At 44.4% G+C, this 17,806-nt stretch overlaps 1 protein-coding gene and 1 non-coding gene across 2 annotated transcripts; both read left to right on the top strand.

The window, feature by feature from the left end:
- The first annotated feature begins 133 nt into the window (after positions 1-133).
- Coq6 (coenzyme Q6, monooxygenase) lies at positions 134-16,906 on the top strand. The gene is made up of 12 exons (XM_045154611.1): positions 134-299; positions 6,809-6,943; positions 7,798-7,856; positions 8,964-9,087; positions 10,224-10,354; positions 10,958-11,065; positions 11,145-11,207; positions 12,238-12,345; positions 14,657-14,859; positions 14,938-15,053; positions 15,186-15,352; positions 16,780-16,906. Exons 1-12 carry the CDS (start codon positions 134-136, stop codon positions 16,807-16,809), a joined length of 1,410 nt encoding a protein of 469 aa, XP_045010546.1. The 3' UTR covers positions 16,810-16,906.
- LOC123462476 lies at positions 2,756-2,861 on the top strand. Its single transcript, XR_006638298.1, has one exon. It is a non-coding gene; the product is annotated as a U6 spliceosomal RNA (small nuclear RNA).
- Positions 16,907-17,806: the final 900 nt, after the last annotated feature.

Raw genomic sequence — 17,806 nt, 5'->3', positions numbered from 1 at the left:
AAGAGTCGCCGTCGGATTGGTCCAGCCGTCCTGCTTCCGGCGGGGGCGGCACCGGATTGGAGGGCTGTGCTCCGGAAGCGCTCCTGGAGGCGGGTCTAGCGGGGCGCCGGGGGCGCCCGCGCAGGTCAGGTCGATGGCGGCCCGGCTGGGAGTGAGCAGGTTGCTGGGCGCTCGCCCGGCTGCCCGGGGAGGCCCGCTGCTCGCCTGCCGGAGGTGGGCCGGTGCCTCGGCAGACACCGTGTACGATGTGGTGGTGTCGGGCGGAGGCCTGGTGGGCGCTGCCATGGCTTGTGCCTTGGGTAAGCGCATCCTCGGGGCGTGTGGCGGGGACCTGGGCTGCGGACCGGGCGGGCTTGACCTAGCGGCCCATTCACTGCCCGACTGGAGGAGCCCGGGGCGTGCGCTTGAGCTGCTGTCCCTACGGTCAGGGTTTGTAGAACACGCACCTTTGGAAGGAACCAGGCGGTGTATCACTGACTTGTTTTGTTTTGTTTTCTAACTGATTCTCATATTTAATTTTTTTTTTTTTTTTTTTGAGGTAGGGACTCATTCTATAACAGGCTGACCTCGATCGAATTCACTATGTAGTCTCATGGTGGCCTCAAACTCACGGTGATTCTCCTACCTCTGCTTCCCGAGTGCGCCACCACGCCCGGCTGTTTTAAAATATTTTATTCATTTATGAGAGAGACAGACAGAATGAATATGGTCACTCCAGGGCCTCCAGTCACTGCAAACGAACTCCAGACGCATGACCACCTTGTGCATCTATCTGGCTTACATGGGTCCTGGGGAATACAACTTGGTTTTGCAGGCAAGCGCCTTAACCTCTAAGCCATCTCTCGAGCCCGTTTATTTATTTCTTTTTTCTTTTTTTCTTTTTCGAGGTAGGGTCTCTAGCTCAGGCTGACCAGGAATTCACTATGTCTTCTCAGGGTGGCCTTGAACTCACGGTGATCCTCCTACCTATGCCTGGAATTAAAGGCGTGACACCCGGCATGTTTTGTTTTTTGAAAGCAGCGTTATTACAGTATAGCTCACATAATATAAAGTACTCCCTTTTAAAGCATACATTTTAAGAGTTTTAGTATATTCGCAGATCGGTGCAGTTATCACCACAAAAAGTTTTAATACGTTTTACTTATTCTATAAAATTAAACAAAAACCATGGGACCCTTTAGAAGTCACTCATTTCGCAATCCAAGGCACTGCTTTCTGTCTCTGGAATTGCTGGTTTATATGGTGCCTTTATTCAACGTTTTGAAGAGTTGCCACTGTTTTTAAGATACTGCACCATTGTAAAGGTCCACGTACAACTTGTGAATGTTGCAGTTTCTCTAGGCACACTAGACAGGACTTGTTTTTTTGTCTTTTTGCTTATAGTCACCTTAGGAGTTGAGAAGTGGTGTCGGTTTATATTTTCCTAATGACAAAGGATGTTGAATTAGCTTATTAATTTTTGCCTTACTGCAGATAGAATCCAAGGCTCTATACATGCCAAACCAAGTGCTCTACTGCTGAGCTGCATCTTTGAATAAATTCTTCCATATTCTTAGCCATCATTTGTGTATCTTTCTTTTTTCTTTTCTTTCTTTTTTGTTTGTTTTTTCCAAGTAGGGTCTTGCTCTAGCCCAAACTGACCTAGAATTCACTGATTCTAGTCTCAGAGTGGCCTAACCCTACCTCGACCTCCCTGTACCAGGCCTGTTTTGTTTTGTTTTCATCCTGTTCTCCAGTACCACAGGGAACAAAAGCAGCCGTTTTTTAATATAAATATGTGCACAAAACTCTGTATTATAATTGCTTTCTTCTCTTTTAACATCTTTAATTTTTGAAATTTTTATTTATTTGAGAGAGAGAATGGGCAGGCCAGGGTCTCCAGTCACTGCAGACAAACCCCAGACACATGTGCCACCTTGTGCATCTGGCTTGTGTGAGTACTGGGGAGTCGAATCTGGGTCCTTGGGCTTTGCAGGCAAGCGCTGCAACCACTAAGTTATCTCTCCAGCCCTATAATTTATTTATTTCTCTGTCTCTTCCATAGAACACCACAGTAAAAAGTATTATTTATTTATTTGCTAGAGATTGAGGGAGGGCAAAAGAGAAAGAATGGGTGTACCCCACAGCCTGTAACCCTTGTAAATGAACTCACGATGAATGTGCCACTTTGTGCATCTGACTTTATGTGGGTACTGCAGAATTGAACCTGAATGCTTTGGCTTTGTAGACAAGCGCCTTAACCACTAAGTCATATCTCTAGTCCCCAGCCCATTTTTAAAAAATACTTTGTTCACTTTTATTTATTTATTTGAGAACGACAGACAGAGAGAGAAAGAGGCAGAGAGAGAGAGAATGGGCACGCCAGGGCCTTCAACCACTGCAAACAAACTCCAGATTCATACACCCCCTTATGCATCAGGCTAATATGGATCCTGGGGAATCAAGTCTCAAACTGGGGTCCTTGGGCTTCACAGGCAAGCATTTAACTGCTAAGCCATCTCTAGCCCCCAGCCCATTAGAATTTTTTTTAAAAATCTTTGTTTATTTATTAGATACAGAGGGAGAGAGAAAATGGGCACACCAGGGCCTCTAGCCATTACAAATGAACTCCAAGTGCATGTGCCATGATGTGCATCTGGCTAATGTGGCTCCTGGAGAATTGAACCTGGGACCTTAGGCTTCACAGGCAAGTGCCTTAACTTCTAAGCCATCTCTCCAGTCACCCCTCAGCTCATTAAAAAAAAAATCTTTATTTGTGCTTGTTTCAGCGCACATATACTAAAATTGGAACAATACAGAAAAGGTAAGCATGGCCCCTGTGCAAGGATGACATGCAAATTTGTGGAAAAAAATAATTATTTGCAAGGAAAGACAACAACACGTTTTAAAAATCAGGAATGAAGCAGGTTGTGTTGGAGCCCACCTTTAATCCCAGCATATGGGAGGCAGAGGGAGGTAGATGGTCTTTAGTTGAAGGACACCCTAAGACTATATAGTGAATTCAGGTCAGCCTGGACTAGAGTTAGACCCTACTTCAAAGAGAAAAAAAAAATCAGGAATGACTTTTACAAATGACAGTACAGGACTGGGAAGGTGGCTCAGCTTAAAGGGTAAAGGCACTTCCTTTACTACTGGCCAAAGTTCCATTCCTCAGCACCCACATAAAGCAGTATGCAAAGTGGTACTATTATCACAAGGTGCCTAAGACAGTGGGAGGCAGAGCTAGGAAGATTGCCAACTAACTAGACTGGAGCACACAACTGCAGAAACCCAAGTGCTGGGTTGAAAGACATGCACCACCACACCCAATTTTTTTGTTTAGTTTAGTTTGGTTTTGTTTTGAGGTAGGGTCTTGCACAGGCTGACCTATGTAGTCTCAGGGAGGCCTTGAACTCACAGTGATTCTACCTCTGCCTCCTAAATGCTGGGATTAAAGGCATGTGTCACCCTACACAGCTCAACATTACATTAAAACATTATTTATTTATTTATTTATTTATTTATTTGAGGGACAGTAAGAGGCAGATAGAGGAGAATGGGTGCACCAGGGCCCTGAAGCCCTGCAAACGAACTCTAAATGCATGCACCACCATGTGCATCTGGCTTATGTGGGTCCTAGGGAATTGCACCTGGGTCCTTAGGCTATAATCTCAGCAAAACTGCCATGAACTCAAGGCTATCTTGGGGGTACAGAGTAAAACCTTGGTTCAAAACAAACAGCCTGGCATGGTGGAGCACGCTTTTCATCCCAGCACTTTGGATACATAGGTAGGCAGATCACTGTGAGTTTGAGGCTTCTGTAGCAGACAGCTTCAGGTTTGCTGAGATGCACTTCCAGACTAGAAGCAGTTATGGAGGAAGGGATTTATTGAAGTTTGCAGATCCAGGGAAAGTTCCATAGTGCTAGAAGAAGCTGGCCTGCCTTCACAGGCCCAAGCAGAGAGAAGCCACAAGCCCAGAAGCCGTGTTGCACACTTCAGGAACTCCAGGCAGAACTAGGCACTTTATATATCTTTACATTGGAATTTCAAATCACCACCACATCTTAGGGCTGGACCCTAATATCTGCCCAGTAACACCTCCTCCACCCAGGTAGCTGCAAATCCAAACTACAAACTAATAAAGCACTGAATATATTGGGGGCCATCTATTCAAAAGTACCACAGGAGGCATAGGTAGGCAGATCACTGAGTTTGAGGCAAGCCTGACTTCATAGTGAATTCCATGCCAGCTAGGCTAGAGTGAGACCCTACCATGTAAAACAAAACAACAACAAAAACCTGAGTAAAAATAAAGCCACAAATGTAAAAGAACAGTTTACTTCCTTAGTCTTGGAAATTAAATTTTGGGGGATGGAGAGATGGCCTAGCCGTTAAGGCACTTGCCTGCAAAGCCAAAGGACCCAGGTTTGATTCCCCAGGACCCATGTAAGCCAGATGCACAAGATGGTGCATGCATCTGGAGTTTGTTTGCAACAACTAGAGACCCTGGCATGCCCATATTCTCTCTCTTTCTCAAAGGCATGGTGGTACATGCCTTTAATCCCAGCACTTGGGAGGCAAAGGTAGGAGGATCACTGTGAGTTGGAGGCCATTCTGAGACTATCTAATGAATTCCAGGTCAGCCTGGGCTAGAGGGAGAACTTATCTCCAAAAATAAAAATAAAAAAGTAGGGTGGGAGAGATTACTTAGAGGTTAAGGCGCTTGTCTGAATCCTAAGGGCCCAGGTTCAATTCCCCAGTACCCATGTAAACTAGATGCACAAGGTAGTGCATGCATCTAGAGTCCCTTTGCAGTGGCTGGAGGCCTGGCATGACCATTCTTTATTTGCCAGTTTCTCCCTTGCCTTCTCTCTCAAATAAAATAAAATATAAAAAAGTACCTTTTAATTTTTTTAATTTGTTGTTTTATATATATATAAATTTTATTGACAACTTCCATAATTGTAAACAATATCCCGTGGTAATTCCCTCAAACCCCCCCCCCCACTTTCCTCTTTGAAACTCCACTTTCCACCATATTCCCACCCCCTCTCAGTCTCTCTTGATGTCGTGATCTTTTCCTCCTATTATGATGGTCTTGTGTAAGTAGTTTCATGCACTGAGGTCATAGATATCCAGGCCATTTGGTGTCTGGAGGAGCACGTTGTAAGGGGTCTACCCTTCCTTTGGCTCTTACATTCTTTCTGCCACCAGTTCCACAATAGACCGTGAGCCTTGGAAGGTGTGATAGAGATATTTCAGTGCTGAGCATTCTTCTGTCACTTCTCAGCACTGTGATGCCTTTTCAGTCATCCCAAGGTCATGCCATCTGAAAAGAGAAGCTTCTCTGACCAGAAGTGAAAGTAGCATTAATATATGGTTATGAACATTAAGAGAAGTGCTTACTGGGCAGTTTGGTTAGCATAGTATGTACATTTAGCCAGACAGCAGCAGATGTTACACCCCTAGGGCTCATGACTACTCCTGTTGTAGGTTTTTAGTATCAGGGATGTATTCCCTCCTATGGAGTGGGCCTCCAGTCAAATTTAAGGGTGGTTGGTTTCCCCCATAACAGACATGCCACTATTGCACCTGTTGTCTCATTTGGCCTGACTGGCCAAATTTAAGACTTGCAGTGTCCACTGTTGAGTATCTTCACTGGTGATTTCTCTGTCTCCCATTGATCTGCATGCAGCATGACTTTTTCCAGTTTTCTGTCAGCTGGTCTACATGGAGGAGGTTTTCACCTCAGTTCCAAGAGGGTTTCTCAGTGGCCTTGCAGCCCAATTATGTGGAATCTTCAGCAATAGGGTCTTACCATCTCTTCCTGGTGTGGAACCTGAGGCCTTGGCAATGGCCTGTAATGTTTTGGGGGCATCAAGGACCTCCCTGGCTAACAACTCAGTAGAAAGGATCCCATGCCTGCCACTGAAAATTTTCTAGTAACAATCTATGGTTCCTGAGTGTTCCATGGTCCAAAAAAGTAGGTTTCCATATGACTTAATCATGTTCTCTTAGATTTTTCTTTTATTTATTTGAGAGAAACAGGCAGGGAAAGAGATAAAGAATGGGCATACCAGGGTCTCCAGCTGCTACAAACTCCAGATGCATGCACCTCCTTGTACATCTGGCTTATGTGTGTCTTGGTGATTAGCACCTGTGTCCTTTGGCTTTGTGGGTAAACACCTTAAACGCTAAGCCATTTCTTCAGCCCCCTTTTAATGTTTTGATATTTACATGTGTTATGTAATTTAAATCTGGTTAGACATGCTTATTTCCTTAAACACATGAAAAGTTCCAAAATTCCCTCAGTTTTAAAGATTTTATTACAGAGAAACAGGCAGGTAGAGAAAGAGAATGGGTATGCCAGTGCCTCCAGGCATTACAAATGAACTTCAGACACATGCGCCACCTTGTGCATCTGGCTTACACAGGGACTGGGTCCTTTGGTTTTGCTGGCAAGTGCCTTAACCACTACGCTATCTCTCTAGCTCTCTTCTAGCAGTTTTTTCAGAAAAATATTTTATTTTTATTTATATACATGAGAGAGAGAAAGAGGCAGAGAGAAAATGAGTGCACCAGGGACTCCAGCCAGTGCAAACAAACTCCAGATGTATGTGCCACCTGTGCATTTGCGTTACATGGGTCCTGGGGAATTGAACCAACTGGCTTTGCAGGCAAACGCCTTAACTGCTAAGCCGCCTCTCCAGCCCTTTTCTAGCATTTCTAAGTATAAAGTACATTATTATCTGCGGTTATCTTACTGTGCAGTTAATTTCTTGGCTTTCCTAAAATGATTTTAAATATTGCATCTTTTGTTTTTTTAGGACATGATATTCACTTTCATGATAAAAAAATCCTGTTGCTCGAAGCAGGTCCAAAGAAAGTACTGGAGAAATTGTCGGAAACTTACAGCAACAGGGTCAGCTCCATTTCCCCTGGTTCTGCAACCCTGCTCAGCAGTAAGTAGAGCAACATCCTTTCCACTCAAATGTCCAACTTGTCCTGTAGGACAGTCACCAGAGCATAGGAAATTGCTTATTGTGTGGGGGTGAGTGGGTGGGAGATGGGCTTGCTTGTCCAGTTTGAGGCCTGCCTGAGAATACATAGTGAAATTAAGGCCATCTTGGCCTAGTGTGAGAACCAACCTCAAAAAAACAAAATTTAAAAAATCTTAAAGCGGGCATGGTGGCGCACACCTTTAATCCCAGCACTCGGGAGGCAGCAGTAGGAGGATTGCTGAGAATTCAAGGCCACCCTGAGACTACATAGTGAATTCCAGGTCAGCCTGAGCCAGAGGAAAAAAAAAAAATCTTTAGGCTGGGTGTGGTGGTACATGTCTTTAATCACAGCACTTGGGAGATAGAGGTAGGAGGATCACCACAAATTGGAGGCCATCCTGAGAAGACATAGTGAATTCCAGGTCAGCCTGGACTAGAGTGAGACCCTATCTTAGAAAACAAAAAAAACAAAAAAAAAGCCTTTAGAATGTTTATAATAGAATAAAGAATATATAAATATATATCATATTATATTATTCTTTATATATAAATATATAAAGAATAGTGGCTTAGTTTTCTTTAGTGTGATTGGAGTTTTTCATGCATATTATACAGTGTGGAGCGCAGCAACAGAGTAGCTTAGCTTCTATCAGCAGACTGAATAGAAGCAGAGGGTTTTTCTCTTGCTGGAAAACACTGCAGACAACCTGACTTAGCAGGGTGGAGAGACCAGTGATGTGCCGGGGGGGGGGGGGGCAAGAATCCCAGATTCCTGTGAGGTCACCCTGGTCTATATAGAACCTTTCTTTTTATAGGTTTTGGTGCCTGGGACCATATCTGCAACATGAGATACCGAGCCTTCCGCCGAATGCAGGTGCCTCCTTTTCATTCCTTCCTCTTGGCAAGCTGTCTTGGCCTTGTGTTACAGCATCAGAACACATGTTCTTCAGGTTCTCTGTGAATGTGGGGGGAACCAGAGCAAGTCTGAATTCCAGTCTGAATAGGGCTTTTTTTTGTTTTTTGAGGTAGGGTCTCACACTCTAGCCCAGGCTGACCTGGAATTCACTATGTAGTCTCAGGGTAGCCTTGAACTCACAGTTGGTTCACCAACCTCTGCCTTCCAAGTGCTGGGATTAAAGGCATGCACCACCATGCCCAGTTGAATGCCCTTTTTTAAAAAAAATTGTGTGTGTGTGTGTGTGTGTGTGTGTGTGTATAGATATATATAATTTATTTATTTGAACAAGAGAAAGAAGGAGGTGGGGAGAGAGAGAGAATAGGTGCACTAGGGCCTCCAGCCACTGCAAACGAACTCCAGACACATGTGCCCCCTTGTGCATTGGCTTACATGGTCCTGGGGAATCAAACCGGGATCCTTTGGCTTTGGCAAATGCCTTAACCACCAAGCCATCTCACTAGTCTCTCTCTCTCTCTCTTTTTAAATGTATTCTCTTTTTAAAAAAAATTTGTGTGTGTGTGTGTGTGTGTGCAGTCTCATTAGCCCAGGCTGGCCTTGAACTTGTTCTGCAGCTAAGGCTTGCCCTGACCTCCATATACTCCTCCTCTACTTCCTAAGTGCTAGGATAATAGTCATCACACATTGCTCTGATCTTTTCACTTTCAGCCCTGCTAAAGAGGCTGAGGGTTTGTGATTTCTTGCTCCTCTCATTGGGAATGCACTGAACTTTTATCAGAATCATGTTTACTTTTCCTTGGTTGTATTTATTTATTTTAATTATTTATTTATTTGAGAGAGAGAATGTTGCAGAGAGAGAAAGAGGGAGAGAATGGGTACACCAGGGCCTCCAGCCACTGCAAACGAACTCCAGATGCGTGCGCCCCCTTGTGCATCTGGCTTACATGGGTCCTTGATAATCAAACTGGGATCCTTTGGCTTTGCAAGCAAGCACCTTAATCCCTAAGCCATCTCTCCAGCCTCCTTTTCCTTGGTTTTAATGCAGCTTTTCTTTTGTGTTTCCAGGTGTGGGATGCCTGCTCAGAGGCCTTGATAATGTTCGATAAGGATAATTTAGATGACATGGGCTATATTGTAGAAAATGACGTCATCATGCATGCTCTCACTAAGCAGCTGGAGGCTGTGTCCGGTGAGGCACCATCTTGTCCACCTTCATTTGTTCTCTAGGAAGTGAGAGTGATAGACACACACAGAGAGAAAGAGAATGGCCGTGCCAGGGCCTCCAGCCACCGCAAACAAACTCCAGATGCATGCATGCCACATTGTGCATCTGGCTTACGTGGGTCCTGGGGAATCGAGCCTTGAACTGGGGTCCATAGGCTTCACAATCAAGCGCTTAGCTGATAAGCCATCTCTCCAGCCCCTTTTGTCTTGTTTTTTTTCGAGGTAGGGTTTCACTCTAGCCCATGTTGACCTGTAACTCACTGTGTAGTCTCAGGGTAACCTTGAACTCATGGCAGTCCTCCCACCTCTGCCTCCTAGTGCTGAGATTAAAGGCGTGCACCACCACGTCTGGCATCCTTGTGGCTTTCATGATTGATCAACAGCTCTTAAGCCATAGTATTGATTACTTGAGTCCCCTTTTTTTTTTTACAGTTACTTTTTAGATCTTGCCTGTATGTGTGTTACATGTGTGTGGAGGCCAGAGTAGAACATTAGATGTTTTCTGTCATTCTTCCATGTTGTTTCCTTGACATGAAGTCTGTCACTGAACTTAGAGGTATTGCTTTATTTTTATTTTATTTAATTATTTTCAAGCAGAGAGAGAGAATGGGTCTTGTCAGGACCTCCAGCTGCTGCAAACTCCACATGTATGTGCTGCTTTGTGGATCTGACTTTGTGTGGATACTGGAGAATCAAACCCCAGTCATTAGGCTTCACAGACAAGAGCCATCTCCAGCCGTGAGCTGCTGGTTTGTTTTTTGTTTTTTGTTTTTTGTTTTTTTTTTTTTTTGGTCTGCTCTTTTGATTGAACAGTGAGCTCCAGCCATTCTCATGTCTCCACCCCCACAGGACTGTGATTACAGATGTGCATAGCCATGCCCAGTTTTTGCGTGGGTGCTAGCACTTGAACTCAGTTCATCATGCTTACATGGCAAATGATCTTACTCACTGAGCTGTCTCCCCAGCCCATCTTGCTTTTCTTGTTTGGTAGTAAGCAATGAGATGGCAAGCCTGGAACTTTGTTTTAGGTGTGTTTGGTTTTTCCTTAGCTTTTTGACCCACCTTTCTAATATTTTGCTTTTTTTCTCTTGACCTTTGCAGACCAAGTGACAGTTCTCTACAAGAGCAAAGCTGTTGGCTATACCTGGCCTGATACATTTTCCATGGAAGACTCCAGTCCTTGGGTCCACATTACCCTAGGTGATGGCAGCACCCTCCAGACCAAATTGTTGGTAGTTGAAGATTCTTACTTTGTCAGGGGTCTTGCATGTTCTCTGAGCCATAGAGCCATAGTTTGAGATGTAAACTATGAATTAACTTTTGGCAAAGCTGTGGTTGTATAGTGACTGGTATCCATTTAAGGAAGCATTAGTTAAGAGGCTTTATAAAATCTGCATAGGAAGCAGTCTCATGAAATGAAGGCTAGGAGGATGGCCAGGTTTCACAGGGACGGGAAGCAGAGTATTGGGAATTAGAGCTGTTCTTTCTCTCCGGAATCCTAGGGTCATTCCGCTCCTGGCAGCACTCATTTCTGCCTCTGCTCCCATGCCTTCTTTGGGCTGCACTTTCTCTCTAGTTCAAGTATCAAAACCACCTGGCTGAATCTGGTTGTGGCACTTCTTGGGTCACACGTACGCTTGGCCCCATTAGTCCATATGAGGACATATGTTGTAGAACGGTCCCTATAGGGGCTGCCTGGGAGAGGCCTGGTAAGTTTCCTGCCACAGTTGAGATTTGTCAACAGTTGGGACTAGACAGAATTTTAGTGGAAAGAGATAAATTTCTGGAGCAGTATGATTGGTCATAAGGCTTAGCAGGCCCATGTGTCCATGCAGATTGGTGCTGATGGTTACAACTCAGCAGTACGGCAGGCTGCTGGGATCCAGAATGTCACCTGGAACTATGACCAGTCTGCTGTTGTGGCTACTCTGTATTTGTCAGAGGTAAGATCTGAAGCTACCATGTGAGGACCCTATTCATAAGCACCCAATGCCCCTTTCAGGAACCTTTCTTCTGTTGCAGGCCACAGAAAACAATGTAGCCTGGCAGAGATTCCTCCCCTCTGGGCCTATTGCTCTGCTACCGGTAAGAGGTCCTCTGGCCAGTCAGCTCCAAGGTAGTCATTCTCCAAGCTCCCATTGTCTCCCTTACCTACCTTCATGCTTGAAAACTCTGAGGTCAGAAAAGGATTGTTAGAAAAGGTTTCATTCCATACTGGTCTCAAACTCTCTCTTTTTAAAGATTTATTTTTTATTTATTTATTTTAGAGAGAGAAAGAGAATGGGTATGACAGGGCCTGTAGCCACTGCAAATGAATTCCAGATGCATGCGCCACCATGTGCATCTGGCTGGAACCTGGAGAATCGAACCTGGGTCCTTAGGCTTCACAGGCATGCGCCTTCACCGCTAAAACATCTCTCCGGCCCTCTTTTTTTTTTTTTAAGTTATTTTTTATTGTTCTAATGGGCATGACAGGGACTCTAGCCACCGCAAACAAACTCCAGACACATAAGCCAGCCATCCTTGTGCATCTGGTTTTATGGCTCCTTTGGCTTTGTCAACAAGCACCTCAACCTCTAAACTATCTCTCCAATGCATTTTTTTGTTTTTGTTTTATTTAGTTTATATTACAGAGAGAGAGAGAATGGATGTGCCAGGGCTTCTAGCCAATGTAGATGAACTCCCAGACATATGGACCACCTTGTTCATCTGGCTTACCTGGGTACTAGGGAATTGAACGTGGGTCCTTAGGCTTCACAGGCAAGCACCTTAACTGCTAAGCCATTTCTCCAGCCCAAATCCAGGTTTTAAAAAATATTTTATTTTTGTTTATGTATATATGGGGAGGGTCTCAAACTCTCAGTCCTCCTGCCTCAGATTTTTGTATACTGGGATTAAAGGTATGCGTCACCATACCAGACTTTTTATTTTTTTATTTTTTTTTGGTTTCTGAGGTAGGGTCTCACTCACTGTAGCCCAGGCTGACTTGAAATTCACTATGTAGTCTCAGGGTGGCCTTGAACTCAAGGTGATTCTCCTACCTCTGCCTCCCAAGTGCTGGAATTAAAAGTATGTGCCACCATACCTGGCTAGTCTTTTTTTTTTTTTGACACAGCTCTCAGATACCTTGAGTTCCTTGGTATGGTCCACCTCGCACGACCATGCAGCAAAGCTGGTCAGCATGGATGAGGAAGAGTTTGTGGACGCCATCAACTCCGCTTTTGTGAGTATCGCTTTGTCCAGCTGATGGCGTGAGGTGGGAGTAGACAGAAAGGGAGTTATGAGTAAGGAAAAGGGAAAGGCCCTACCAAGCAGCTTTTCCTTTGCAACAGTAATCCTCGATCTGGAATCTCCAAGGTGTACAGGGAAATGTAAAGCAGAGGGTTATAGGCTGCTGTTGCACTGATAGACACCTGATTCACTGGTGGATAGGGTGTGTTTTTTTTTTTTTTTTAAGGAAAATTCATTTATTTATTAGAGAAAGAGCAGATAGAAAGAGAATGAGCACACCTGGGCCTCCAGCCACTGCAAACAAACTCCAGAAGCATGTGTTACCTTGTACATCTGGTTTTATGGGGGTCCTGAGGTCTTTTGGCTTTGTAGGCAAGCGCCTTAACCACTAAGCCATCTCTCCAGCCCCTAGAGTAAGACTTATCTCCAAACAAACTAAGAAAAGAAAGTTGTACTTCTCACAGAGATGTCACAGAGCGAGTAGCAAAGCTGCATTTATCTGTTTGGCCCATAGAGCTGAGGATTTTATAAGTCCCACTGCTTCTTAAGGACTTCATACTGAAGGACCTAAATTCAACGGTTTTGTGGGAGCAATAGGAAAAAAATGAATTGGTCTGGAGAGATGGTTCAGTGGATAAGAGCAGTTGCTGCACAAGCATGATGACCTGAGTTCAGGCCCTGGTATCCATGTAAAAGGCCAGACATGGGGCTGAAGAGACGGCTTAGCAGTTAAGGTGCTTGCCTGCAAAGCTAAAGGACCCAGATTCAATTCCCCAGTACCCATGTAAGCCAGATGGACAAGGTGGCACATGTGTCAGGAGTTTATTTGCAATGGCTGGAAGCCCTGGCATGCCTATTCTGTCTGCCTTGTTCTCTCTTAAATAAATAAATATTTTTAAGCAAAAAAAAAAAAAAAGCTGGGTGTGGTGCACGCCTTTAATCCCAGCACTGGGGAGGCAGAGGTTAAGAGGATTGCTATGGGTTCAAGGCCACCCTGAGACTATATAGTGAATTCCCGGTCAGCCTGGGCTAACGCGAGATCCTACCTCAAAAGAAAATAAAACCTGAAAACTAAAAAAAAGCCAACCATAGACAGCCACACATACCTAAAACCCTAGTACTGGGTGGGAGAGAGTAGGTAGAGACAGGATCACTGGGACTCCCTGGTCAGCCAATCTAATAGAAGTAAAACGAAATGAAGCTGGACATGGTGCACACCTTTAATCCCAGTACTCGGGAGGCAGAGGTAGGAGGGTTGCCATGAGTTTGAGGCCACCCTGAGACTACATAATGAATTCCACATCAGCCTGGGCCAGAGTGAGACCCTCTCTTAAAAAAAAAACAAAAAAAGAAGGGAAGAAAGAAAAACAGGGATATCAAGTTCAGTGACTTTGTCTTAGGGAAATAAGATGGAAGAGTGGTAGAGAACACTCATCTTCCTCTGGCCCGTCATGTATCTGTATACATTTGTGTATACCACTTGCGTTCACACACCAAAATATATGAATGGCATCTGGCTTACATGTTTCTTAGGGAATTGAATGGTTTTGCAGGCAAGTACCTTCACCGCTAAGGCATCTCTGCAGCTGTCTGAGTCATTTTAGTATATGTTCCTGGCACAAGCCTCGCACCTTTGTAGTAGGGCCTTCTGTGTTGCATGTGTGGCAATGACAATCTCAGTAGAGTGGTAGACATATGCACAGACAGCCGTGGGAGCAGAGCTGAAGAGATTGGTCAGTGGTTAGGTGCTTGCTTGCAAAGCCTAAAGACCCAGGTTCTATTCCCCAATATCCATGTAAGCCAGATACACAAAGTAGCATGTGTCTGGAGTTTGTTTGCAGTGGCTAGAGGCCCTGGCGCACCTATCCTATCTGCTTTCTCTCAAATAACTTTTTAAAATTTTTCAAATAAACAAGCTATGGAAGGATGGTGGGGGACACAGGATTGGAGGGATGTCTCATGAGGTGTATGCATGTGGGAAGGCATGTAAGTGTAATCTAAGCTTGGAGGCAGGAGGACATCATAGAATGGGCTGCACTGTAGCGGGTTCGTGTTTATTGGTGGGGACAAGTAACAAGTGATACTCAGAAGTAGGCAGGGGCCATCCCAGGAATAGTTTGGCATGATTCCAAAGCCTGTGGAAAATTCAACTTTGACTTAAGGGAGCTTGTAATTAATTCATCAGCAACATCAGCTTAAATATGCTAAATTGCATTTCCTTTAGCTTTGGTTATAAAAGGGAGTAAATTTTAAATTCTCTTCTAGTCACTAATCACATTCTACCTTGTTTTTTGACTCTGCAGTGGAGCGATGCTAACCACACAGACTTCGTTGACTCAGCCAGCACCATGTTCCAATACATCGTCACCTTTCTGAAGCCCACTAGGGTCTCAGCTCGCCAGCTGCCCCCAAGTGTAGCCAAAGTGGATGCCAAAAGCAGAGCACTCTTTCCTTTGGGCTTGGGACATGCTGCTGAGTATGTCCGTCCTCGAGTGGCCCTCATTGGGTAAGACAGTAAGGGAGCAGGGCTACTCTTTCCTCACCTGTTCTGCTGGAAGTCATCTGAATGCTGCTTTCTTCTTAGGGACGCAGCCCACAGAGTCCATCCACTTGCAGGGCAAGGTGTCAACATGGGCTTTGGCGATATCACCAGCTTAGTCCGCCATCTCAGTGCTGCAGCCTTTGATGGGAAGGACTTAGGTAAGGATTCAGGTACCCTGAAATCATGTAAAGATCAGAGCTCTTGAGAGGTAAGATGGGCAGACTTAACGATAGAGTGAGGAAAAAGTTTTATTACTGGAGTAGGAACTTAACCTTTCTTTTTTCCCCCAGGCTCTATGAGCCACCTGACAGGTTATGAAACAGATAGACAGCGTCATAATACTGCTCTTCTAGCTGCCACAGACTTATTGAAAAGGCTGTATTCGACCAGTGCTGCTCCGCTGGTGTTGCTCAGGACATGGGGCTTGCAGGCCACTAATGCAGTGTCTCCTCTCAAAGTAAGTGGTCTCGTGGGGCTTCCCAAGATTTTTGTTGAGGAAGGACTGTGAACAGTTCAAATTTCTTAGAATTGACTTATCTTGACTCTAATAATACGTTCTTATCTGGTCATGACCAAGTGTACTTGCTGAGCTTGGGTGGGGGCCCATAACTAAATAACTTCAATATGTAGCAAAGGGTTAAGAACAGAGAACAGACCTGTTGGTAGTGAACTTCTCTTGCTGCATGGCTACCTTGTTCCCTGTGGCATTCACATTTAAAAATACTTACTCTTCTCACAGAAATAAAGCAGGGACCCTTGGGAGGAGTCTCTGTGGGACTTATGCTAAGTTTTTAAAATTTTTTATTTTATTTTTAACTTGTTTTTGTTTATTTTTATTTATTTATTTGAGAGTGAAAGAGTGAGGAAGAGGCAGAGAGAGAGAGAGAAGAGAGAGAATGGGTGCGCCAGGGCTTCCATCCACTGCAAACGAACTCCAGATGCATGCGCCCCCTTGTGCATCTGGCTAACGTGGGTCCTGGGGAATCGAGCCTCAAACCGAGGTCCTTAGGCTTCACAGGCAAGCGCTTAACTGCTAAGCCATCTCTCCAGCCCCAAAACTTTTATTTTTTTATTGACAACTTCCATAATAATATATAATAAACTGTGGTAATTCCCTCCCCCCCCCACTCCCCTTTGAAACTCCACTCCTCATCATACCCGCCCCCCCATCAGTCTGTTTTATTTTGATGTCACCATCTTTTTTCCCTCTTATGAGGGTCTTGTGGAGGTAGTGCCAGGCACTGTGAGGGCATGGGTATCCAGGCCATTTTGTGTCTGGGGGAGCATGTTGTAAGGAGTCCTACCCTTCCCTTGGCTCTTACATTCTTTCCGCCAACTCTTTCACAATGGACCCTGAGCCTTAGAAGGTGTGATAGAGATGTTTCAGTGCTGAGCATTTCTCTGTCACTTCTTTGCAGCACCATGGTGCCTTTTGAGTCATATCAGAGGTCACTGCCATCTGAAAAGGGAAGCTTTACTAACTAAAATTAGAGTAGCATTAATATATGGGTATGAACATTAAGAGAAGTGCTTACTGGGCAGTTTGATGAGCATAGTATATACATTTAACCAGATAACAGCAGATGTTGCACCCCTAGTGCTCATGACTACCCCTGTTGTTGATTTTCAATATCAGGGATGTATTCCCTCCCATGAACCCAGTCTCCAGTCCAATTAGAGAGCTGTTGGTTTCCCCCACCATGGACATGCCACTATTGCACCTGTTGGCTCATTTGGCCTGGATGGCCCAACCTAAGGCTTGTAGTGTCCAACTTCTGCTGTGTTTTTGCATCATCACTTGACATATTTCATTTTGAAGTATTTTCTTTACCTGTCCATCCTCCTTAGTGGCAGTCTCACTCACCTGGTTTCATTTTTCTCTAGGAACAGATTATGGCCTTTGCCAGCAGATGAGAGCTCCTCTTCCAGATCATGTTGAAAAAGAACCCCCTCTACCAGGATCATCATATACATATCCAAGATACAAAAAATAAATTTATAGTAGAACTTTTATCTTTTTATTTTCATTTATTTATTTGAGAGAGAGAGAAAGACACACACAGAGAGAATGATGCACCAGGGTCTCTAGCCGCTGCAAAGGAACTCCAGATGTGCCACCTTGCGCAGCTGGCTTATGTGGGCACTGGGGAACCAAACCTAGGTCCTTACACTCCACAAGTAAGTGCCTTAATGACAAAGCTCTCTCTCCAGCCCAAATATTCTTTCTTAATAAAATGCTTTTTTTTAAATAACCAATCAAGCCAGGCGTGGTGGCACAGGCTTTTAATCCTAACACTTAGGAGGCAGAGGTAGGAGGAGTGCCGAGAGTTCAAGGCCACCCTGAGAGTACTAAAAAACCAAAAAACTTAAAAAATGAAAAAGTAGCCAATCACATAAAATATTATTTTCATAAGGAAGATTAGACATTCAGAACTAGACATGTAATTCAGAGGCTAGCTAAAATGATCAGGAGCCAGGGCAGGAAAGTGCTGTTGTGAATGGATAGAATAAAAAGGCAAGTTAGGGTAGTAGCTCAGTGGTAGCACTTTGTGCTTAACATCAAGGGTGACCTGGTCCAACCCCCAGTGCTATTCATGTCCTATCCCACCAGAAGGGCAAAAATCAAAGCTATGACCAGAATCTAAAGACTCACAAGTAGTATACACATTGACCCTAACCAAAGACCACAAGCCAGGGTATAGTTTTACCTCATAGAAATACTGAGACACTAAGTTTAGGATCATGTTTAATACTATGACTATATTAGCTTGGGAGGTGTTACTGGCAATGAATTTGCACTTAGCTGTATGGTTGGACAAGTTCATTAATCCAGAGTGACGGACAAGTTGAGGAAAGAAGGCAGAGTATAAGAAGCAGCCACACTCTCCAGAGCATGTCCCCTAAGACTTAA

This window comes from Jaculus jaculus, chromosome 7 (genome assembly GCF_020740685.1).
Source record: "Jaculus jaculus isolate mJacJac1 chromosome 7, mJacJac1.mat.Y.cur, whole genome shotgun sequence".
NCBI lineage: Eukaryota > Metazoa > Chordata > Mammalia > Rodentia > Dipodidae > Jaculus > Jaculus jaculus.
This window is presented reverse-complemented; position numbering and strand designations above follow the sequence as displayed.